Genomic DNA, 26,050 nt, shown 5'->3' with positions numbered 1-26,050 from the left:
ACCCACAGTGTACTTGCACATGGGGGTTACACCCAGGATTACTAACAGTCCCACCAGCATGAAAGTGTAAGCAGAGGATTTGGTTGTCACAGACCATCTGGCCTCGCTGAAATTGGATCCACTTGACTTGAGTGTCACCCGAATATCAGTTCCATGAGAGTTTTAGATTCCCAGGTAGCAAGCACAGCTTGTCTGGCATATCTGAGGGAATGTCTGCGACAGCCTCAAGGACCAAATGTTTAGGCTTTATGGTATAAGGGTGCATAGCATGGCCATAATATACCAGGAAACAAGCTAAATAACTGAAAAGAGAACACAAACACTAAATAACTGTGCAGAAGAAGTGAGGCAACTCCTGAAATGTCAGCCCACAAACATTTTTTTAATATAAATTTTTAATAAAGAACTTGAATCCAGAATTAAATTCCATTAATGTTCATTCTTGAAGTTTATATTCTCATTTTAATTTTTCATTTATCTGTATAAGTTTTAAAATACTCCTTCTACAAGACAGTTCTCAAAAATATGTACGTATAGTTTAGGAAATTAATGTAAATTAATTGCAAGCTTCTAAAGTATTATTGTTGAGCAGACGTTCATTTTGTCAGCCTTGCATTTAGGCATTTTTGCTCACAGCAGTAAAAAACTGAATGATAAATGCTCTCAAATGCAACTATGCAACGGGAGGTAGTTGCATAGCTTCACATGCTTGTATAATTTAATCTTTTAATTGTTGAAGTTTGGCTGGTTTTTTACCGTACATTGCATCCTTCAGATAGCTTCATAACTAAAAGTTGAGTGAGTTTAAATCTAGTGAATATGGATATACTCAACACTTTCTCATCAGCTTGTCTACCAATCTTAAATGATTATTAAGATAGGTCCTGATTGCATGATGATGTGTGGATGTCCTGTCCTTGTGGGAGTAAACTACTTTATCAGTAGTAGATTATAAATAGCCAGCTCAATTTGTACATTAAGAATATGGGAGTATGTATCACCCTGAACCTTTAAAAAACAATTCAATCTAACAATTTCCCTGAATGAGTCACCACACTAAACTGTAAGTATATTCACTGTCTTCTCTACATAAATGTTTGGGATTATCAGGGGATCAGTACATGAACTCATGTTGGCTCACTGTATCAATGAGCTTGAACATTGCTTCAACCAGACTAAATAGTCTTGTCTGAAAATATTGAATCATCCTCCATTTTCACTTTAAACTGCTCATAAAACTCAGTTCATCACTCAAGATAATCCTCATTGTTATGCAGCAATCTTGGCATGTAAGATTTCCACATAGCTCTTTTGGGAATGCAGTGTATACTTGCTCTACTGATTCCAGTCTCACAAGCAGCTCACAAATATCTTATAGATATTTGTTGGTGACCATGCAAATCACTGCCAAACCATGTCAAAATTTTCATCACCCATTGATGAGCAAGGTCTCTTAGATCCTTGCTTATACCAATTTTGCACAGTACCATAGTCTCAAATTTAGCAAAAATTCTTGAAATTATTCTCTATGATAGTAGTTTTGTGGCACGTTCATTTCTACACTGTCTTTAAACTTCACTCATTCTCAGATTTGCAGTACCATTTTAAAATTATTTTTGTGTTGTTTGAATATCATGTTGTATTAACAACTAATGCCATCTTTTATCAGAAAACCTACTTAATCAAAGACAAAAATTTAAGTTCACCTATGGGTATATGATAAAATATTTATGCTAAACTGTGTGTACATTTTTCTGAAATGCTCTGCATATTTACAACTGGCTGAATAAATTTTAAATTTGAGTCCTTTCCTCTTGTCTTTCATTGATGATTATTCCTGTATTATGTATTCCTAAACACATAAATGTTAATTGGTGTTTAGAAATAGTAGCATAATTTATTGTTTCTTCAAGTTATTAAGCTATTTTAATTTATTATTTTAAGCTATTAAGCTATTTTAATTTATTATTTTAAGCTATTAAGCTATTTTAATTTCTTTAAGCTATTATTTTATATTACTCTAGCACTAAATGCTAGAGCAATATAAAATATGCATTATGAATTAAAGATGATTATGCTGTTCCGCAATTTCAGTAGTTCATCGTCTTTATCACTTCTGTAACAGAAGATACCCTGAAATATAATAGTTATAAATTGGTTTGTAATACAATTATAGAACCCTTTATCTGGCATTTCAAAAAAAATAAATGTTTTGCTTTATATATTTATTAATTTTTGCAAAACAAAACTGGTGTTTTCTTTTGCAAAGTTTGGTATGAAACTTCTCTGATGAGTGCCATTAGATCATGGGTTCTTATCCTGGTGCTCACAAGCACCATTGTGCTCTTTAAAAAATAAATTTTGCTCGTGACCGATCCTGAAATGGGTGCTCATGGGCACCTTCACTTAAGCAAGAAAATTTATATATAAATCTGTATTTAAAAAAAAGTGCTTTCTATTTCTCAACTTTCTGCTGTATTCTACAAAAATCCATGCTAATCTTTACTAGAAAATCCTTTCTTTTGTTGGTGATTGGAGGAAAATTATATTTTTCATGGCATTTTAATTTCAACAACGGTCAAGGTTTGACACTTTGACAGTATTGTTAAAATTTTTTCTTATTAATTTTTGTTAATTTGACATTTATTTAGTAAGAAATATTTTTTCAAAATACAGTACTTTGTTGAGAATACGATCATTGTTGCTGTAATGTCACTACAGACCGAGGATACTGCCTCATGCAATTCTCAATTTCTGGTTTTAACAGGTTAGAAGAAGTTTTTGCCTGATTTTGCTCAGTTGTGCCTCTGCAATAGTTAATGTATAAGTATAGTGCTGACTTTAAAGGTGATAAAACTGTTATAGTAAGAAATCTTTTGATTTCGCGTGCTAATGCTTAAATGTATTTTCTTTTAAAAGATTTAACTAACGATACTAAACCCTTTCAAAATGTATCTTTTTATAAATAAACCAAAACGAACATGATGAGAAAAAAATGGTGCATTAACACTTAGCAGTCATGTGATTTAGACCTACATGTTTCTAATGCCAATAAACAAAAAAAAATTAAAAAGTATACATTTCAGTCCTCTGGCGAATGTGATTATTTGGTAATAGATAATAGTAGTGGAACTGATGTAATTTGCTTATAATGTCAGGTGTGTTTGGCTGGCAATCAGAACTCGAATTGTGAAAGACATTACCAAAAATGCTAACGGAATTTTCATGAAACTTTTCCAAAATTTAGTGATATTAGAAAAGCTAAATTTCAAGAAGAAAAAAGAAACTTGAAAGACAGAAAAATATTTAAAATCTAGGTCAGATTTAAAATCAAGCTAATAGTAGTAAAGTGTTAGTGAATGAAATTTCATTCATTTTGCCTCCTCCGTATTTGGTGGTGATGGGCTCGAACCCTGGTCTAATCAAGAAGCATCTGCCACGCACTGCTGGTCCTTCCCACCTGGCTACGGAGGTGCCGCCCCATCCATTAGAAGTGCTTGCAAGCGTCTTACCAGAAAAACAGAAAGCTACCTTGATTAGCTCTGCCAAAAAAGATTCCTTTGAGTAATGATACTGTTTCAAATTGAGTTCATAAAATGGAAGATGTAATATTCGATGAATTATTAGGTAGAATCAAATGTGTATTTTTTCACTGGCACTTGATGAGTCGACTGATGTTTCGTTTATATCACAACTCATATGCTTTGTTCATTTGATTCAACATGATGGCAGCTGTGAAGAAGATTTTTTGTCTGTTTTGCCGCTTACTGGTCATACAACTGGAAAAAATATTTGTAAAAGAATAAGAAAAGTTTACCTTCCATTATACTCTCCAGAAATTAAAATGAAAACAATTAAAAAAAATCCAAAATCTTACATTACAGTAAGAAATAATTAACAATAATTAAAAATCAAATGAACACAATTAAAAATTAAGTAAAAAAAAATAATTTAATGAAAAAAATGCAAAACGATTTTCCTTCCTGAAGCTGACAATGCTTTTGACCGTATGTCGTGATTACAGGAATGAAAACTACTGAATAGGAGTGAGCATGGTACTTAAATAGGGATTATTTGTGCTTGAGCATATGCGTAAAGAACCACGAGTCAGAGATAAGATATGGCCGACGAACATTAACACAATTCTCACGTAATTTAATTTCGAAGGTTTCTGCAATTAATAGTCTCGTATATTTACGTTGGACACTAAGTATTTTGGCCTCGTTAAATAAAAAAGTATGATTTTCATTAACGGGCATGAAAGGCTAATTCTGACGCGGCTGAAAGAGAAGGCCGTGTGTTGATTAATGAGAAAATTCAGAGGAAACCACATAAAACCCTATTAAGACGAGTTGCAATCATGCAAGAAATGTTGTATACTACATCATTTATTTGTGTTTCGAACGGGGAGAGGACTGAGCGATTGTTCAGTATAGTATGTAATTTCCGTATTGGCCTGGCTACAATTTTAAATTCATTAACTTTAGAGAATCTGTTAAGTTGTTTGTGCCACTGTTCAACATATGGGACAGAAATAAAGTATTTTTTGATATTACTATTGTTGATTGGTCTATTTTTTTGTATTCTATCCTTAGCTTGTACCCTAATTCTGTCTATTGTAGCAAGTGGGTAACCCCTTTTTAAGAATCTGCTGGTTAATATTTGTATTTCTGAGCCCAAAGCAGATTCCGTCGTTGAATATTTATAAGCATTGAGAAATTGATTAAAGATAATCAATCTTTTGTACGTGAACGGGTGATAGCTGTTATAATGCAGAAGCATACTGGTGTTTGTAGGTTTACGACAGATGTTAAATTGGATTTTATTCGAGTCCCGAGTAAGTGTGAAATTTAGAACATTTAATGACTTAATATCCATATTCTCCCTCTCAAATGTAAATTTGAGTCTAGAATGAATATTATTAAACGAATGTAAAATGTCTTGGGTAGTCCTACTGTCGGTAACGAGTAGAACATTATCTAAATACCTCCCATTGTATGTGATATGGGGAAGAAAAGGCGTCAAATGTATACGTTTAATCGTTGAGAGATAGATCTCCGATATTAGGCCACTCAGGCTTAATCCCATTGGCAAACCAAAAATTTGTTTGTATACTTTGTATCGAAAGGATATAATTGGCTTCAACTAAGCGTTTAATTAAGTGAAAAATTTCCTTAATAGGAAGCTTCATATAATTAATAGGTATCGAGTTATTATTTAACATATCCCAAAGAATATCTAATGTATATTCATTGCTTACATTCGTATATAACATCTAGTGAGAATAAATTATCATTACCACCAAGTCTACAGTCTTTAGAGTTATTAAATAGTGTATTGTTGTTCTTAATCCCAAATTGTATCGCCTGTCTAAAGGGTTTTATAATGCTATTTACATGTGTGGCCAAGGATGAAAATTCCGAGTTTCTGTAGGAAAAAATAGGCTGAATAGAAGAGCCCGTCTTATGTAATTTTACCTGACTGAAAAATGCAGCAATATTGTAATGTAGTCATAGTAATGTAGTCATTGTTTCGATACATGGTTAACATTTTATTGTATTGATTGACCAAATTGGTAAATAGTGCCGGGTCTACTTCAAGATAAGTGAAGGATAAGATAAGATACAACTGACTCTAACTTATTAATATAATCAGGTTTACTGAGTATTACCACTGTATCTCCTCAGTATCTAGGTCAAGCTAATGGAGTAAAGTGTTAGCGAATGAAATTTCATTCATTTTATCAAATATAATTGCAAAGAATTCATTGCCTTATACTAGTGGTGAAATAATAAAAATTGTGTAGTGTCACCTAACCTGTTAATAAGTTAGAGTCAGTTGTATCAGATACATCCACTTATCATGAAGTAGATATCAGGTAAAATTATATAAGATCCGCTTTCCTATTCAGCCTATTGTTTCCTACAGAAACTTGGCATTTTCATTCCCCTTGGCCCCACATGTATAAAGCATCATAAAACCCTTTAGTTGGGTGATAGAATTTGGGATTAAGAATACAATATACTATTTAATAACTCTAAGAACTGTAGACTTGGTGGTAATGATAATTTATTCTCACTAGATGTTACCTCATTATATACGAATGTAAACATTGAATACACATTAGATATTATTATTATTGTTGTTGTTTCTCTTATATTATTTCTCCCTGATTGGGGGATTCCACTCCGTGAAGGGTACTGCTACCAAGTACACAGGGCAGTTGTAATGTCTGATGTTACTGTCAGTCAAGGAAATCTCTGACTGTCCTACAAGTGTTCAGGATTACAACTTTCTGGAGTTCCTCTGGGAGACCTATTGCTACTAGGCTGCTATTTAGAGTCTTTGGTACCATACCAGTGGTTGACATGATGATTGGGATGGTTGATACTTCATCCATATGCTACATCTCCTTGATCTCATGTCTCAGGTTTGTGTATTTCCTAATTTTTTCCTCATGGGTTTTTTGGACATTGCTAGTGTTCTGCACTATGTCAATCAGGTAGGTAGCCTTTTCCATCTTGTCCACAAGGGTTATGTCCAGTCTGTTGTGCGCGATGGTCTTATCCTTTATTATGGCTGTTTGTTTGTTCTTTGGTTTTTAGGAGCATTAGCAACTAAGGCCATATTGCTCCGGGATATGCGGTGGGCATTCCCTGACCTTTCCGCATCCTCCGTATTTGGTGTGAGGGACTTGAACCCCGGACTAATCAAAAAGCGTGTGCTACGCACTGCTGCTCCTTCCCACCTGGCTACAGAAGCGCCTATTATTATGGTGCGATCCCAGTACAGCTTGTGGGTTCAGGTCTGTAGTACTGCCTGGGGTTTGTACTTGTAGTGTGGTATGCTTTCTTTGATCAACTGGTATTTCCTTGCTAGCTTCTGATGTATTATCCTGGCTACCTGGTCGCGTCTTTGAGTGTACTCAGTCTGGGTGATCACCTTGCATCTCGCGGTGATGTGTTGGATCGTTTCTGAGGCCAGGTGGCATCGTCGACATGTGTCATCTGATATTCCGGGCTCATTTGCTATGTATTTTCTATAGTTTCTGGTGTTGATTACCTGGTCTTGGATGGCCAGCATGAATCCTTCAGTCTCGGGGAAGAGTGTCCCTGTTAGCCATGCATTGGAAGCAATGTTATTGATGTGATCTTGATGGAGGGCATTGTAATGTCTGCCATGGAGTGTCTTCTTTCCCATCTTTCTAACTTCGTTTCTTGTACCATCTGGGCGGGAGGGGTTTCCTCGCTTAGGTTGAGTGGGGTATACCACTTATCTATCTTCTGTATGACCTGGTGGAGTGGTGCTATGTTGTTCTCGAAGTAATCCTTCAGGTAAACTATCGCTGTTTTCTGTTGTTCTATCAGGTCTATCAGGCCAATTCCTCCCTCTTTCTGAGAATATTGTTATTCTCTCCACTGCTGCTTTGGGTGGTGTTGGCAACTCTTGGTCATCATTGTCCTTGTCTTTCGCATGATATCTTCTAGCTCAGTGTTATTCGAATCTATGACCCCGAATGTGTATGTTAGTACTGGAGCTGCATAGGTGTTTATGGCTTTAACTGTGTTCCCTCCATTCATTTTTGCTTTCAGCAGGCTTCTGAGTCTCTGATGATATTTTTTGTTCAGGCACGTCTTGATTTCCTTGTGTTCTAACTGCTCAGCCTGCATCATCCCTAGGTATTTGTAGGTCTCTCCTTCTGTCATTGCTTCGATCTCTTTACCAGTCAGCAGCTGGTAGTTTCGGCCAACTAATTTTCCCTGGTGCAGTGTGTGAGTCTTGCATTTTTCTAGACCAAATTCCATCCTGATGTCCTTGCTGAATTCTTTGGTGATCCGGAGTAGTTGCTGGAGTTGCTTCTTGGTTGCCGCGTAGAGCTTGATGTCATCCATGTACATCAGGTGGGTGAGGGTGTACAGGTTCTTCCTTCCTTCTTTCTTTGAGGTTATATCCATACTTGCTGCCGTTGAGCATGGTGGATAGCAGGTTGAGTGCTAGACAGAACCATAGTTGGCTCAGAGCATCTCCCTGAAAGATTCCTCTTCTAATAGGGATTCGCCTGGTTGTGATGTTCTCGACCTTAATGATGGTACTCCATTTCACCATTGTTGCTCCTGGGAAGTTTGTCACTATTGGATTGACCTTGTAGATCTTCAGGGGGTCTCTATTAGCCAGCTATGAGGTACGGAGTTGAAGGCCTTGCGGTAATCGAAGTAGGCTGTGTATAGGTTGCAGTGCTTCTTGAAGGCTTGCTCTATAACTGCAGCATCTATGGTTAATTGCTCCTTGCATCCTTTGCTCTTCTGCTTGCATCTTTTCTGCTGTTCGGCTATTATGTTCTGACTCTCTAAGTGGTCTGATATCTTCTTAGTTATGCAGCTGGTCAGGATCTTGTACATCATTGCGAGGCATGTGATTGGCCTGTATTTTGCCCAGTTTCTTGTCTTTAGGCTTCAGATATGTGACTCCTTCAGTGAGAAACTTCGGGATTGTCAACGGGTGCCTTATCATTCGAGTGAACTGCTCTGCTAGGTGCATGTGTGTGTGCAGTGAGCTTCTTGTACCAATAGTTGTGGATGTTATCAATTCCCGGGGTTCACCAGTTCTGGGTGTTCCTCATCAACTGTGCTACTTCTTCTTCTCAAATCTCTCATCTCTCGTATGTCCTTCGTTTTCTTCCATTTACTTCTATCCAGGGTGCTTTGCTGTTATGTCTTACTTCGTCAGCAGACTTTACGAGTCTGCTGACGAGGCTAGTGGGAGCCAGACTTGTTCAAAGCCGCTAAGTGGATTTTTCTTATTTATTGATTTGAAATTATTGTTTTTCTAAAACTTTTTATTTAAATTTAGTAGTATAGCATTATTTTATGATTTTCTGATTTATCTGGTGTATTTATTCTTTACTCGGCCTTGTAATTGCATTAAAGTTTCGGTAAGGGTATCAAATCCACATGTTACAAGTTGCAGCTGTGCGGAACGAGAAGCTTTTTAGCCATATTTAGCCGCTTTATTGACCATTTTTTACATCAGATAATTTTCTATAAGTATCTTATAGACCTAGTCAGGATCGTTACTTTAATCTGAGTTGAGACAGCGAGATTTGGAAGTTAATTAATACTTAAGTGTCTGTAGATTTACCGTTCGTAACTTGCCGCCTTTGTTATACAATACGTTATATCCCGAACTAGATAGCATTAGAATAGTATAATATTGTCAATTAATCAGCAAAATCTACTAATTTTGTTTAACTTCGTTGTCAATTAAATTGTACTTTTAACTAAATACATGTAACAACTTAGATTACAAACGTAACATAATTAATTAATACATAACTTGATACGGAAGTTATATAAAGGGAACTTGTAGATAATTAATACTTGATACTGAAAAATATATATTTTTCCTCTTATAACTGTGTTGGGATACAAGTTTAGGATTATTATTTTGTACTGAAATTGAAATTATATTGAAACTAAATCAAAATCATGATTCAGACCAGAGCAGCAAAGCAAAAGGCTCAAGCTAATGGGAGTGCTGTGACTCAGAGGAGAAATAAGGGTGGCAGTTGCCCTCTGAATCACAGCCTTTAAAAATACACTGCTTGCATTATGCTTGTGGAGCAATCGGGTACGGGACACGATATTGCCATGGGGGATGTCTTTGTGTGTGCGCGATGCAAGGAGTGTAAGGAAATTAAGCAACAACTCAGCGTTGTTATGGGCCTATAGGAGAGCTTGAAGGACAGGGTGGATGCCCTCGAATGAACTAAATTGAGGGGGCCATTGAGCTCTCAGCTGCCCACATCCACGCCAGAGCTTGCACTGGTGTTGATGTGGGCAGCTGAGAGCATCAATGCCAGAGCTTGCACTTGGTCATCATGCAACACAGCGGCAACCCCCAAGGCAGAATGTGCTGGTCCCACAGAAACCAGTAGTTGTTGTTGTTGGTAATTTTATTGTCAGGGAAACGGGGAACATGCTTTGTAAAAAGGATAGGTGGAACAGAACCAGGGTATGTCTTCCGGGGGCAAAGGTTGATGACGTAGAGCGGATATCACCTTTTAAGGGCACAAAAGGTGATATAGTTGTACACGTTGGCACTAATGATATCACGAGTAGGAGACCGGCAGAATTACTTAACAAGTACAGGTCACTGTTGAAAAAAAGCCGTGAATTAGGGTTGAATTTGAAAGTGTCTGCAATTCTGCCCAGACACGATAGGAGGGAGTATATGATGAGAGCCTTGTCGATCAATTCGGCCCGGGAAAGATTGTGCAAGGTTCAAGGCGTAGAATTTTTTTCACCCTGGACTGTACTTGTTAACGGGAGAGACTGCTTCTACAGTGATGGGATACACTTAAATAGAAAGGGTGCAAGAATATTTGCTGATGCTATCGAGGCAGTGTTAGGTGGGTAGGAAAACTGCTAGCTTGGGGGGGGATACAAAGACTAATAGATTAACAGTAGCCACTGGCAGAGGTGAAAGTGATTCTTGCACTGCTTCTATTGGAATGAGCACAAGCCTGAAAAACAAGATGCAGGATATTTCAGAGACTGCTGGGAGTCGTTGTGGTACAAGTAAACACATGGGTTGTGTTAGGGTAGCTAACAATAGAAAGAGGTACATGTATACTTGCGTGTACACCAATGCTAGGAGTTTTTTAAATAAATTTGATGAATTTGAGGTATTGCTCAAACCATCAGAGGCGGATATTGTTGGGATATAAGAGACGTGGTGTCACACAGATATAAGGAATGCAGAACTGGAATTTGGGGAGTACAACGTCTACAGAAAGGATAGACAGGATAGGAAGGGAGGAGGGGTTATGCTATTAGTTAAGAAACACATAAAATCCAAGGAAGTGAAGCCAGTCGACATCACTGGACAGTGCAGTGTCAAGTCAGTTTGTTGGGACATAAGCATTGGGACATCAAAATTGTATGAGTGTGCTATAGGCCAAATGACTCTGATGAGTATAATAAGAAACTGTACAGGGAAAGAGAGTGGGCCCAGTACATCAGAGAGTCTTATAATGAGAGATTTTAATTTCCCAAATATTGACCGGAATTTGTGTGTTGGTCACTCACAGACTAGCAAGTCTTTTGTGGATTTATTGGATGATTGTTTTCTACATCAGCATGTTCGGGAGGCAACTAGAGGGATATTACTCTTGATTTGATTACTAGTAGCGATTCTTCATGCATTAACAATCTGCAGATAGAGGAACCACTAGGTGGCAGTGATCAGAGCGTGCTGAAGTGGGATTTACTCAAAGAGGTAACTACCATGAGGGTAAAGGGAAGGGTTATTGCTTTCGTAAAGGCGACTACGATGGTCTGAGACAGTATTTAAATTCTATACAGTGGGACCAACTGATGATGTTACCAACAGCAAATTCAAAATGGGAAGCATTCAAAGAACTTAACTTGGAAGCTACCAGGCTTTATATACCAACTAAGAAATATTGTTCAAGTTGTAGGCCTAAATGGATGTCAGATGAACTAATGAAATATATGGCAGAGAAGAAAAATGCATGGGATACATACAAATTAACAGGTGACACAGACGCCTAACATAGATACAAGTTGATCTATAACCAAGTTACAAAGGAGGTTAGGCAGGCAAAGGCAGATTACGAGAAATCTTTGGCAAGGGAGGCAAAGAAAAACAGCAAAGAGTTCTTTACTTATGTAAACTCTAAAAGGAAGGGGATGAATCAGATTGGTCCACTTGATATCGATGGGTCAACTGTTGATGATCCTGCTCAAGTAGCTAACAAACTAAATGAATATTTTGCATCGACATTCACACATGAGAAGTTATTCAGCGAGGGGAATGCCAGAGGTGTATTCAACTCTGACAGTAAGCTAGAAAATCTTGTAATAACTGAGAGTAAAGGGGAGAAGAAATTGTTGAAGATAAACACAAGAAAGGCACCTGTGGTGGATGGGATCTATCCAGTTATATTAAAGGAGGCAGCAAAGGAAGTAAGCAAACCCTTAGCCATAATTATGAGAGCTTCCGTGGAATCAGGGGAGGTACCCATAGACTGGAGATGTGCAAATGTGACCCCAAATCACCAAGGAGGATCAAAGGCTGACACAAATAATTATAGACCTGTGAGTTTAACCTCTGTTCCAGGAAAATTAATGGAGGCACTGGTGAAAGAAGCACTGCAGGATCATCTAGACAAGACTTCAGTTATAGCTCAGACACAGCATGGTTTATTTAAGGAGGAAGTCTTTCTGACCAATTTGATTGGATACTGTGATGCAGTCACAAAAGAACCTGATGGAGGGAATAACTTTGATATTATATACTTGGATCTTAGAAAGGCTTTTGGTACTGTTGCACATGGAAGACTGCTGCACAAATTGGAGCAGTGTGGCATTGGAGGCAAATTGCTGCTATGGATAAAGGGGTGGTTGAGGGGGAGAAGACAGAGAGTGGTAATCAATGGACACTGCTCATCGTGGACTAATGTTAATAGTGGAGTCCCTCAGGGTTCAGTGTTGGGTCCATTATTGTTTTCTGTATTTATAAATGATATATAAATGGTATATCAAGCTTAATGTCGAAGTTTGCAGACGATACAAAGGTTGGCAGGGTTGTCAAGGACAATACTGACACTATGCTGCTGCAACAGGATCTGGAAAGGTTGAGCAGATGGGCTTCGAGGTGGCAAATTAAGTTTAACATTGACAAATGTAAAGTACTACATATGGGAAATAGCAATCCCAGAGCAATGTATCAACTCTGACAGTGGTAGAGAATGAAAAGGACCTGGGGGTAATTGTGCAGGCAGATATGAAGGTCTCTGAGCAGTGCAGACAGCTACAAGAGTAGCTCTTGTAAGTGTCTTGTCAATGATATATATTCAAGAATTTTTCTAGCAGAGATAAGGAGGTGATTATTCCCTTGTATAAGGCAATGGTCAGGCCACACCTAGAGTACTGTATACAGGTCTGGAGGCCTCATTTCAAGAAGGATGTAGAGATGCTGGAATGAGTACAGAGAAGGGCAACAAGATTAGTGAATGGAACAAAGGGGTACTCTTACGAAGAAAGGCTTAAGCTTTGTAAATTACAGTGTCTGGAGACTAGGCACCAGTGAGGTGATCTCATAGATGTGTATAAAACCTTGAATGGTTTGAGCATGCTCAATGCTGATGGGATTCTTCCTCTTGTTCAGAATAATCACCGGAGAGGGCATAAATTCAAATTGAGGAAAGACAGATGTAGGATAGACGTGCGGAAATTTGCCTTTAGCCAGCAGGTAGTTGGTTGGTGGAACAGACTTCCATCCCTTGTCGTGGAAGATGATAGTCTAAATAAATTTAAGGCTCAGCTGGGCAGGTATTTCGAACGAATGGTGGGGTGAAGTGGAAGTGGTTTTTTTTTTTTTTTTTTTTTGGGTGGTGCTGCATAAGCTTGCTTTCTTGCATCATATGTCTCTACTAATGCTAATGCTAATATTTCATTGCTCCAGATATTTCCCCAGAATTCTTTGATCGAATTCTTTGATCGTTTCCTGTAGAAGGCCCTTTGGACCTCATTGAAAATTCAGTTGTTTATTTTCCTCTGAGAGCTCTCTTTGTATTGATGTAGTCTCTTACTGAGTGCAAGGAGATTCTGCTTCAGTGTGTCCAAGTATTCTCCTATTCTCTGATTTCTGGTCTCGTGTTTGCTCTGGACACTCTCTCTCTCTTGAGGATGCTCTTCACCTTTCCAATTAATTTCTTACTTCTGTTACCTTGTTGGTACTGGGTGAACTGACCTATCTTGATTTTTAATTCTTTTATCTTCTACTGAAGTCTTCTTTCCCTAGCTGGCGGTTCCTTCTGTTTTTGGTTCTTCTGCTGCTGGTCTCTCATTTCTATTCTATTAATCCTAGTGGCTGCTATGGCAGCACAGTATATGGCTGTGTGGATAGCCTCCAGCATTGCACCATTGTTGTCAAGGTAATGTGGCATTATTTTCCGATTGAGGTGGTCTGTTATTCTCCACAGGATTTTATTTGACTTCTGCTTTGGTATCACGTGGGTTCTTGTGGGGTCCATTCCCTCGAATTCTGTTAGGGCTTTCTTCCACTCATCTTCTATTATGGATAGCATGACTTCGTCTCTTCCACTTCAGCTACTCTAGGTTGTATTTCTTCTTGCTGTTCCTCCTCTGGTTCCTTGGGGTGCTGTTCCTCCTCTGGTTCCATATTGACCATGTTCTTTGTGCTTTGTAGCAGATCGCTACAAAAAACGTACAAAAACGTAGCATCTTGGAAAAAATCAAGCAGGATGGCAGGAGCTATTAGGTTCTTCGTGACGATGGTCCTTCTTTGGTCTGCTGATAGCTGTTCGGTGTCCTGAATATCCGGGTATCATTCCAATCACTTGATGTGTAGTCGTGATCTGTACATTGTCGTATTGGTCTCTAGCCTGGTTATTTCATAGTATGCTTGCATCATGTATGTATTCTTTTCAATTCATTACAGTTATTATTATTATTAGCTATATGGTGCAAGGAAGCCTGAGGCGTATGCTGCACCCACCAAAAAAAAAAATTCCGAGTTACCCTGAGAGAGAGAGAGACAGAGAGAGTCAAAAGTAGAAGGGAATCACCAAGAAAGAGAAGAATGATGATATCCAACTCAGGACGTTGGGTGTGCCAAGCCCACACTCACCAGATGTGAGTCCCTGCGATATGTTAAATAATAACTTGATACCGATTAATTATATGAAACTTCTTATTAAGGAAATGTTTCACCTAATTAAACTCTTAGTTGAAGCCAATTATATCACCTTTCGATACAAAGTATACAAACAAATTTTTGGTTTGCGAATAGGATTAAGCTTGAGTGGCCTAATATTGGAGATCTATCTCTCCACGATTGAACGTATACATTTGACGCCTTTTCTACCCCGTATCACATACTATGGGAGGTATTTAGACAATGTTCTACTCATTACCGATAGAAGCACTATCCCAGACATTTTACATTCGTTTAATAATATTCATTCTAGACTAAAATTTACATTGGAGAGGGAGAATACGGATACTAAGTAATTAAATTTTCTAAATTTCACACTTACTTGGGACTCGAATAAAATCCAATATAACATCTATCGTAAACCTAGAAACACCGGTATGCTTATGCATTATAACAGCTATCACGCGTTCACCTACAAAAGATCGATTATCTTTAATCAATTTCTCAATGCTTATAAATATTCAACGACGGAATCTGCTTTGGGCTCAGAAATACAAATATTAACCAGCAGATTCTTAAAAAGGGGTTACCCACTTGCTACAATAGACAGAATTAGGGTACAAGCTAAGGATAGAATACAAAAAATACACCAATCTACAATAGTAATATCAAAAAATACTTTATTTCTGTCCCATACGTAGAACAGTGGCATAAAGAACTTAACAGATTCTTTAAAGTTACTGAATTTAAAATTGTAGCCAGGCCAATACAGAAATTACACACTATAATGAACAATCACTCAGTCCTCTCCTCGTTCGCAACATAAATAAATGGTGTATTATACAATATTTCTTGTGGTGATTGACTCCTCTTGTCAGGGTTCTATGTGGTTTCCTCTGAATTTTCTTGTTAATCAACACGCGGCCTCAGTTCGTGCTTGTCGTTCAGCAGCGTCAGAATTAGCGTTTCATACCATTAATGAAAAACATACTTTTTTTTTAATGAGGTCAAAATACTTAAGTGTCCAACATAACTATACGAGACTATTAATTGCAGAAACCTTCGAAATTAAATTACATGAGAATTCTGTTAATGTTCGCTGGCCATATCTAATCTCTGACTCGTGGCCCTTTACACACATGCCCGAGGACAAATAATCCTTATTTAAGTTCCATGCTCACCCCTATTCGGTAATTTTCATTCCTGTGATCAAGACATATGGTCAAAAGCATTGTCAACTTCAGGAAGGAAAATCGTTTTGAATTTTTTTTGTTAAATTAATTTTTTACTTAATTTTTAATTGTGTTCATTTGATTTTTAATTATTTTTAATTATTTCTTACTGTAATGTAAGATTTTCAATTTTTTTTTTTTATAATTGTTTTCATTTTAATTTCTGGAGAGTATCATACAGAAGTGTTCTACGTGTCATATTGAGGTAAACTTCTCTTATTCTTTTACAAATATTGATATCAACATAGGACATATTGAGCATTATAGCTCTACTTCATACTATCAAACTGGAACAAATATATATGATCACTTATGAAATTCCTCAGTACACAAAATTGATCTGAGTAAACTTGTATCAGTTGTTACCACTGGTGCACCTTCCATGATAGGTAAAAACCAAGCCCTTATTGCTTATCTTAATAGATATGAAAGGATACCTAATTTTGCGCATTATCACTGTTTGATTCATATTGTGGCCTTGTGTTCACAAATGAAAGATCAAAAAGGAATTATACGATGTCTCAAAGTCATTATTAAAGTTATCAACGATTTTATTTCTAAATCCCTAAATAAATGACTTCAAAAGACAGTTGTAGAATACATGTGTTGAACTTTGCATTAAACTAGCAGGTAATTGATTTCTTGAACAAACTTCCATCTATTGTTGTGGAAGTTTTTTTTTTTTTTTTTTTATGTAAACCCCAAACACGACAGGTATTAGAACCTATAGTATAAGGAATGCAGTACTGTGCTTGGGTTGGAGGTTGAGAAGACGAAAGAAGATATTTTTTGACATTGGACTTGAACTTCTGTAGACTGTAATTTTCAGGAAATACGTATGAAGGTTGTTCCAGAAAAGGGCAGTTCAATGAATAGACGAGGACAATGAAATGTTGGTTCTGTGAGTTTGAAGTTGAACAGTAAATGGATGTTGGCTGGTGGCAGCACGTGTTCGGACTGTTTTGAAAGAGAGAGAGAGAGGGGGAATTATGGAAGCCAATTCAGAAGAACAGTGCCCATGGAACTATCTCGAGAAAAGGCATGCAGCAGAAATAGAACGCCTATGAGACAGAGAGTGGAGAGATATGAAAGATTGGTCCACTTGATATCGATTAATGACGCATCTCTTAGAGATGAGTCATTAATTAACATAACTGCCCTCTTCTGAATGGAATCAAGCAACCTGAGAGAGGTTTTGGTGGTGCCCCCACCAAAAGAGCTGTTTGGAAGAAAAGTAATGCTGAGAGCGAAATAGAAAACCAATTTTTTAGATGCAGAGGAAGCAATATTTGTAATGTGCTTGTGCCAAGAGAGATTAGAGGTCAGAGTAATCCCCAAAAGAGATATATCATTTTGCCTAGAAATCAGAGTGTCACTAAAGATAAGCATAGGAGCAGAAAAATCCTTTTTGCGAGATATAAGACAAGACTGAGTTTTAGGAGGGTTGAAATCAACTAAGTTATCTTTTCCCCACTGGAGAATTACCTGAAGATCGGCATTTAAGGAATTGGTAGCAGATTTTCGAGAAGTTGAAGCTGATTGAGCAGGGCAAGTTTTCTCAAAATGGAAAGTAGAATGCAATGTGCTATCATCGGCAAAACTATGGGTAGGATTTCTAGTCAATGGAAGAAGGTCATTAATATACAAGAGGAAAAGAGTGGGCGAAAGAAGTGAACCTTGGGGAACACCGGCATTAGTAGAGAAGTTAGAAGACAGAGAGCCATCGACCATCACTGTCAGTTAGCGATCAGAGAGAAAACTGGATAACTAATTACTAAAAACAGTTGGCAGACCATAAGATGGAAGCTTGTTTAGAAGATCTTTATGCCAAACATGATCGAAAGCCTTTGATGTCAAGGGCAACTACTTGTGTTTCACCGAACCTTTCCATTGAATTAGTCCATAAATGGGTAACATAAGCCAGTGGATCGACACTGGCGGAATCCATGCTGCTGATTGTGACATAGGGTGACAAATCCCTCTCATGCAATGGAACAATAATTGGATGAGAGGGATTTGTCACCCTTTTTAGGAACTAGCTGGATATGAGCAAATTTCCAAGCAGAAAGAAAAACACCTTTGGAATAAGGAAGTAAAAAAAGGCAGCAAAGAATAGGACTAAGTTCAGGAGCACAGGTTTTGAGAACAAGTGGAGAAATACTATCAGGACTTGGAGCTTTCTTAGCATCAAGATTCGTCAAAATCCTTTTGACGGAACACCACAGGAGGCATTGAATGGAGCGTGTTGTTAATGGTGGGAGGTGTTTACCAAGATCATTAATACATGAGTTGAAAGAAAAATGGGATGCTAGCAGGTCAGCTTTATCCTTGGCTGAAGTGACAACAGAACCATCTGGTTTGGACAGAGGTGGGAGCAGAGATGGGTAAAAGTTGCGGCCAATAGCTTTGGCAAGAGACCAGAATGCTTGGCTACCATTAGGGCAAGAAGCAAGTTTTCTACTCTTAGCCTGTTCAAACTCTAGTTTGGACTGATTAATAACTGCTTTACAATTGTTTCGAACTTTGGTGTAGGCAGAAAATGAAACTGAAGAATTAGAAACAAGCCAATTATGATATGCAGCATTCTTCTCTTGAACAGCCTTAGCACATTTATTGGAAAACCAAGGTTTAGATAAAGGACGAGATTTTAAAGTGGAGTGTGGGATAATGGAGTTCATTCCTTCAAGAATAATTTCACTGACACGATCTGAGCAAACGTTGATATCAGAAGTTTTGAAACAGTAATCCGACCAAGGAAAAGAAGAAAAGAAATCTCGCAGGTCATCCCATTTTGCATTCTTGTAATGCCAAACAACACGAGGTTGGAAATAGCCATGAGATAAAGGCTCCATTGGAGAAGAGACAATCACCAAGTTGTGATCTGAAGTGCCTAAAGGACTTCTCACTTCGAACGTGTACCTAGAAGGGTTTTTGTGAGAAAAAAAAGATCAAGCATGTTGGCTGTATGATTAGGATTGTCCAGTATTCTTGTAGGTAAATGAACAATCTGTGCAAGGTATTAGTAATTGCAAAAGCCTCAGCCTCTTGACCAGCTGGATCGGTGTGACTATAAAATGGAAGCCAGCTGGAGTTGTGAACATTAAAATCACCAAGGAAAATTACCTCACTGTTAGGAAAGTTGGACTGGAGAAAGTCAAAGATCTCCAAGTGATTAGTGGAGTTGGGAGAACGGTAGAGACAACAGATGAATTTGACACAATGAGGTAGAGAGATTTTCAGCCAGAGAAGATCATAGAGAGCAGATTGCAAATTGCCAAGTCTCTGACAGGGAATATCAGAACGGACATATGCACAATTACCACCTTTGAAGCAAAAGGAATCATACAGTGAATAATTTGGGGATCTGAGTTGAGCAGTAGTTGAATCAACTACTGCTCATCTACTGATTCTGGGGTTTGGCAGAATGCAAGTGGAAATGGACTTCGTTGAGATTAGAATTGAAACCCGGTATATTTGTGAAATGAATTAGGAAGTCCTTGGGAGGTTTAGATCTTTTTGCAGATAAGCTTGCTCTATTAGTTTGAAAATTCATGGTGTATTCAACAGAAAAAAAAAGTGGGTGGGACATGCTCTATGAAAGAATGAAATTTTTGGATATGGCGTACACATTGGTAAGAATATATACCCAGATCCTTGACATAACGTGGCCTCGACAATGCTCCCCACATACACACTACTCAGACTCCCTCCAGTCGCTATCTGGCAGAGTAGGGGTAGCAAGATTATACACTAGCTGATTCGGAAACCTCCTAGAGAGTTTCCAATAGGTTCGGTCCGGTGTACTAACTAGCGGCTGGCCTGCGAACACCGTTTTAGAGCTGTACCCTCGAAATGTAAGGGATATTGGATCTCGCCATAGTGTTCATCATAACCTCAAAAGTCATCAATCATAATACATGATGGAAGAGATAGGGAAGGGTTGACTGGAACCCTTCGGTCAACCCTTAAGCTATCAAATGTTGATAGCTTAAATAAATTTAAGGCTGAACTAGACAACCATTTGGAGTGACTGGATGGGTGAAATTGGAAGATTTTTTTTTTTGGCTGACGCTCTATAAGTTTGGTTTCTTGCATCGTATGCTTCAACTAATGCTAATGCTAAAAATATTTTTGGTAGATCTTCAAGCACTGTATTCTGATCTTATTACACATACAGAGATTTATTAGCTCAGTCATGGAAAGGTACTCGCTAGAAATTTGGAGGTGTGTTTGAAGAAGTTAAACTTTTCCAGTAGAAAGCAATAAAGGAAACCTTTTTAATGAAATTTTTACTGAAAATTTCAGAATTACACTTTCATCCATGGTTGATATCTTCAGCCATTGAATGAGTTAAATTTGAGTCTACAGGGTAAAGATAAATTTGTATTACTTTTATAGGAGGAGATAATTGCATTCGAGAAAAAACTTCAAGTGTTTCAGAATCAAATTTTAAAAGGAAATTTGCTTCATTTTCCTACTCTTAAAAAATGTCTGGACAAAACTGCTGAGGAGTGTCCTTTGTTTGTAATGAATGTAAGCAAAGACTTTAGGGACCAATTCCAAGAAAGATTTCAATACTTGAAAGAGCACCTCCCAAATTTTGAATTAATGATAAATTACAGAAATTTCGAAATCAGTAACTCAGAACTAATTTTCAATCAAAATGAAGTAACAGCTGCCGAGTTAGAACTCATTGATATGCAATCATCTTTAGCTCTGAAATGTCTTTTCCAACACAAAATTATTTTTAAATTTTGGTGCGTTCTTCCAACTGCAAAAAATTTCCTTTATTACAAAGAGAAGTGTTCAGAGTACTTTCTATGTTTGCTTCAATATACACGTGTGAATGTGCTTTTTCATTAATGAACAATAACAAAAACAAAAAAAGGACAAGCTTGTTGACATCACATTTGGAAGAAAATTTGCGATTATTATTATTAGGCATGGTGCAAGGAAGCCCAAGGCCTATTCTGCATCAGCAAAAAAAAAATTTTTAAGTTACCCATGGGGGGGGGGGAGAGAAAGAGAGAAAGAGAGAGAGAGAGAGAGAGAGAGAGAAATCAACAAGAAAGAGAAGAATGGTGATAAGGTAATAAATATTAGTGCCCAAAAATTTTAATTGAGAAGCATAATTCTTGTATGCTTAATACAGCTAAAACATTTATTTAAAAAATGCAGTATTTTTAATCTTTCAGCAAAAAAATTTATATTTTAATATATGGTGCTTGCACGTATTGTAAAGCTGCAAAATACTGCTCGCTTAATGCAAAAGGTTAAGAACCCCTGCATTAGATGATACACTTAAGTGATTCTTTAAGTATGATTATATTTAATTTAAATTATATTTAACTTTCATTGCTTCTGAAAACTTAATTACAGTCCTAATAGATTTTTTTAACTCTCGGAAGACACAAAGCAACTACTGCACATCAGGCCAACTCCCCCCCCACCCCAGAATACTTTGTAAATTCATTACTACTTCGATAAATCCACACAATCTCTTTTTTTATGCTGTTATGTATATGTTATTTAGCATGGATACATAATCATTATATAGATGTTACAGTAATTATAGTTATTGTCATAGATTTGTGTAGTTACATATGGTAATATGTTGTCTTCTCTATCTTTCTTCCTTTATCATTTTAGGGTATTATTAGTTCCCTTATTGGACAGAATTTTGCTGATTTTCAAGAATATGCCGAGAGAGAACCTTCACTGTTTGGTGATTATCGCAATGCTTTGGAAGAAGCCGCCTCACGACTTTATGAAGACATTCAGGATTATGATGCTGCTAAAGCTCTTTTTATGGAGGTATCAATTTCAATACATCGTTGAAAAAATAAAATGAAATAAATAAATAAACTCAAACTTGCTCTTCATCTACAACTAGAATAATTCAGATGAGACAGTTTTTTGATATTATTAGTCATCTCATTTTTGTCAGATATATTTGCCACAGTTTAATAGCAGCTACGATGAAGTTGCTGTTAATCTAGTATACAGGTTGAAGAAAAAATTATTTAGAAAAAAAAAAAACAGTAATCAGGAATAAACCAAACTCATTGCATAATTACCATCTTTCTGGATTGATAATGGAAAATCCATCTTTTTTTTTTATTCAATTTGACCGTTCTCTATCCCATCAACTTAATACAATTAGTGACATAGAATTTCTTTGTCATTTTTCAAAAACTCAGTTTTTCTTCATCTTTTTATTTTCACAAAAAATGATAAATAGATAAAACAATTATTTTTTTTTATATTTACTACATTAAAATGTATTTTGTGAATCTCACTTATTTTTCTTAATGAATTGTCCTTCAAGTGTGCTATAGTATAGAAACATGTAAAATAGCATTGTTCTCTGTCATTGTGATCATTTCATAGAACTAGCGTAGTGTAGAGTTAATTCTAATCTCTTTCAGTTAGATGCCAAAGAAACATAACATAAAATTTCACATGAAATATACTCAAGAAAACAATTTATTGTGGAGAATGTAATTGTTTAAATTATAATCGTATATTGTTTTAAATTAAATTTAAGAAACAAATGAACCCCCCAAAATATTTAATACTGTTAATGGGATTATAGGTAAAGCAAGCTGCTGTTCTGATCATATGAACCTAACTGTCCTTACACCAAAACAAAAAAATGAATAATAAAATCAACATAAGAATGTAATAAGCTAAAGAACAGAAAAAGAAAGGAACTAAAGCAATACTCACCCTTGGGGGAGCAAACATGACACCTTCTCTACTTCCCTAAAAAGACACATGCCCGGCCAATACCCCAAAGAACAAGTACCACTGAAATAAAAATACCACAAAAAGAAACAAACAGCCCATAGGCCCTACCTTTTTGATGGATGCCAGCTTGTGAACTCCCTGAAAAAGGGGCCTTGTTTTAATCACTGATTATCATCTAAGGAAGATAGTAGTAATGGCAAATGATGCAAAAAAGCAAGCTTATATAGCATCAGCCAAAAAAAAAAAACACAATTCACCCATCTCTACCCTCCAAGAATTTGTCTGGTTCTCCCTTGAATTTATACATCCACAACAACAGATGGAAGCCAATTCCAACAATCAACCACCTGCTTGCTGAAGGTAACTTCCACACATCTATCCTAAACCATCCTTCCTCAACTTGAATTATGCTCCTTGTGTGTGTGTGTGTGTGTGTGTGTGTGTGTGTGTGTGTGTGTGTGTGTGTGTGTGTGTGTGTGTGTGTGTGTGTGTGTGTGTGTGTGTGTGTGTGTGTGGTCTCAGCAAGTAAAAGAATACCATTAACATTCAGTTTACTCAATCCATTCAAGGCTTTAACCACCTCAGTCAAATATCCCCGCAGGTGCCTGGTCTCAAGATGCTGCAATTTACAGAACTGAAATCTTTCTAGGTAAGAGCACCCTTTTTGTTCCTTTCATCAATCTGATTATGCGTCTCTGCACACGTTCCAGCAGATCTACACCCTTCCTAAAGTGAGGCCTCTCGGACCTGTATACAGTATTCAATACAGTATACAGAATTCAATACAGTATTCAACTTGTATACAGCCCTACCATGGCCTTATACAAAGGGATAATCACCTCCTTTTCCCTCTTAACAAAGTTTCTGTTTGTTTGGTTTGTTTGGTTTTTTTTTAAGGAGCATTAGCAACTAAGGCCATATTGCTCCAGGTCATGCGGTGGTCATTCCCTGACCTTTCCGCATCCTCCGTATTTGGTGGTGACGGGCTCGAACCCCGGTTTAATCAAGAAGCGTGTGCTACGCACTGCTGCTCCTTCCCACCTGGCTACGGAGGCGCCCCTCTTAACAAAGTTTCTGTATATTATTAACAAAACTCCATGAGCTGTCCTCACATCATGACTGCACTGCTCAGAGAATTTCATGTCGAACTGTACAGTTACCCCTCCCCCCGATCTTTTTCATTCTCCACTACCCTGAGTGTAGTACCACAGAGTTGTTAAGTTACTCTGGGGTTACTGCTACTCATGCGCAGTACCTTGCATTTGTCAATGTTAAACTTCGATTGCCATTTTTTAACCCATCCATCCAATTTTCTTAGATCTTGTTGCAGTAGCTCAACCTGATGACTGGTCGTTAACTACCTTGCCAACCAGGCACCTCTGTAGCCAGGTGGGAAGGAGCAGCAGTGCGTAGCACACGCTTCTTGATTAGACCGGGGTTCGAGCCCGTCACCACCAAATATGGAGGATGCGGAAAGGTCAGGGAATGACCACCGCATATCCTGGAGCAATATGGCCTTAGTTGCTAATGCTCCTAAAAACCAAATAACAACAACAACCTTGCCAACCTTAAAATATCAGCAAATGTCCTGATACCCCCCACCCCTTTATATTAAGAGATATAATGAACCAAACAGAAAATATGCTATGACCACTGCCATTTATGGAATAAATAAGGGTAAAACAAACAAAATACATTTTTATGTTTATTCTATTCTTTATCACAATATTATTTTCAGAATATACATTTCGTGGTGGGCAATGAAGTTTTTAATACTATTTCTTTATCTCTTCTGTACCAAGATATAGTCCAATAGAAATCACTAATCCAAAATGTTTAACAGAATAAATTTTGAAAAAAATCATTCCATTACTAAATAACTAAATGAATTAATAAAAAAAGTAATTAAATTTATACAATCTTGTCACATTTATGTATGTGTGTTTGTATATATATATATAAAAGCAGGGCTGGCTCGAGGGTATGTGGTGCCCCTAGGCCAGTTTGGTTTTCAGCGCCTGATCATTTTTTTTTTTTTTAATTTTAAATTTTTAAGCTTTATAAATTTTACAAAAGGGGCATGTCATAGTAGAACATATTTTAAAAATCTTACATAAAATTAAATTTACAAACTTTTATTTACAAAAGGTATATAACAGCAATAAATTATTCAAAAGCTAAACAAAAAATTCTTGAATAAAATATTTAAAATTATACTTATAAAATAGGTGTATAATAATAATAAATGTAATAATTTTGCTAAAACAAAGCAAAAAAATTCTTCTTAAATCAAGTATATAAGCTGTGTCTATAAAGTATAAGAATAATTATTGAAAATCGTAGCAAAAACATTTTTTTACCAAAATTAAAACTTTTCTGGCTTTTACTGTCGCAAAATTTGTTATCAATTCTTGCATATCAAGTTCTTTTAAAATATCTCGTTCAATCGATAATATTTTTAAACCATCTAATCTTTCTTGACTCATAGTTGTTCTCAAATGAGTTTTAATAAATTTCAGTTTCGAAAATCTCCTTTCCGTGCTAGCCACAGAGACAGGCAACACAGAGAATTAGGAAAATGCAGATAACAATGAATGTTTGGTAAGGAAGATGTTAATTGCTGATCACAAATGAATTGGAGAATTTTCATGAGTTTGGTGCAAAAAGTTAAATAGGCGCCCCAAAAATAAAATTTTTGATCAAAACAGAGCCCCATGCAATACGTCGCCTGGTACGAAAAATCAAATAGGCAAATCAAAAACAAAAAATGCCAAGAACGACGTCCCTTGCAATAAGGCTTTTGGGGGGGGGCACTGCTCGTACCACCAATGCTTCTACTCTCTGGTCCTCTTTAATACTATTACTTTTTTTTTATGTTGTTGGTGCCCCAAAGCCATTGTGCCCCTAGACTGGTGCCTCTTGTGCCTAAGCCTAGAGCCAGCCCTGTATATAAGTATGTAAAAATTGAAAAATCTGATAAAGATTGCGTAGATTGAAGTGAAAAATACACAAAGTACTAGAAGGGTGAGGATAGCAGAAAAAAAAGTAATTAGGTTTGTAAAAGGAAAAAGAATGCAAATATCCTATAAGTTATGATGAATTAAGAGAATTATAGACTGATTTGCAAAGCCAATTAGAGGTGGGGGAACTGCAAATTAAAATGATTAATGTCAAATGATTAAACAAATAAAATAAAAGGTGGGATAGCTAGCTTTCATCAGATATGGTGGAAAAATTTAGTTATAAGTCGAAATAGGGGTAGGAAAAATGCAAAACTCTGATGCAAATTGAAGTAAATATTGATACATGGTCAGGTATCGGGTATCTCCTTTTGCAAACCTACATTACTTCTTTTTTCTGCTATC

The 26,050-nt window shown here is 36.9% G+C and overlaps 1 protein-coding gene across 1 annotated transcript in view; it reads left to right on the top strand.

The window, feature by feature from the left end:
• Positions 1-26,050, top strand: part of Dhc98D (Dynein heavy chain at 89D) — a 971,787-nt gene that overhangs the window by 453,611 nt on the left and 492,126 nt on the right. The window contains exon 31 of the mRNA XM_090387912.1: positions 21,585-21,749. Within this exon, the coding sequence (XP_090244038.1) occupies positions 21,585-21,749 (165 nt within the window). The remainder of the gene's footprint in view (positions 1-21,584; positions 21,750-26,050) is intronic.

This window comes from Mastigoproctus giganteus, chromosome 2 (assembly GCF_048544385.1).
Source record: "Mastigoproctus giganteus isolate SK-2022 chromosome 2, ASM4854438v1, whole genome shotgun sequence".
Taxonomy (NCBI): Eukaryota; Metazoa; Arthropoda; class Arachnida; order Uropygi; family Thelyphonidae; genus Mastigoproctus; species Mastigoproctus giganteus.
This window is presented reverse-complemented; position numbering and strand designations above follow the sequence as displayed.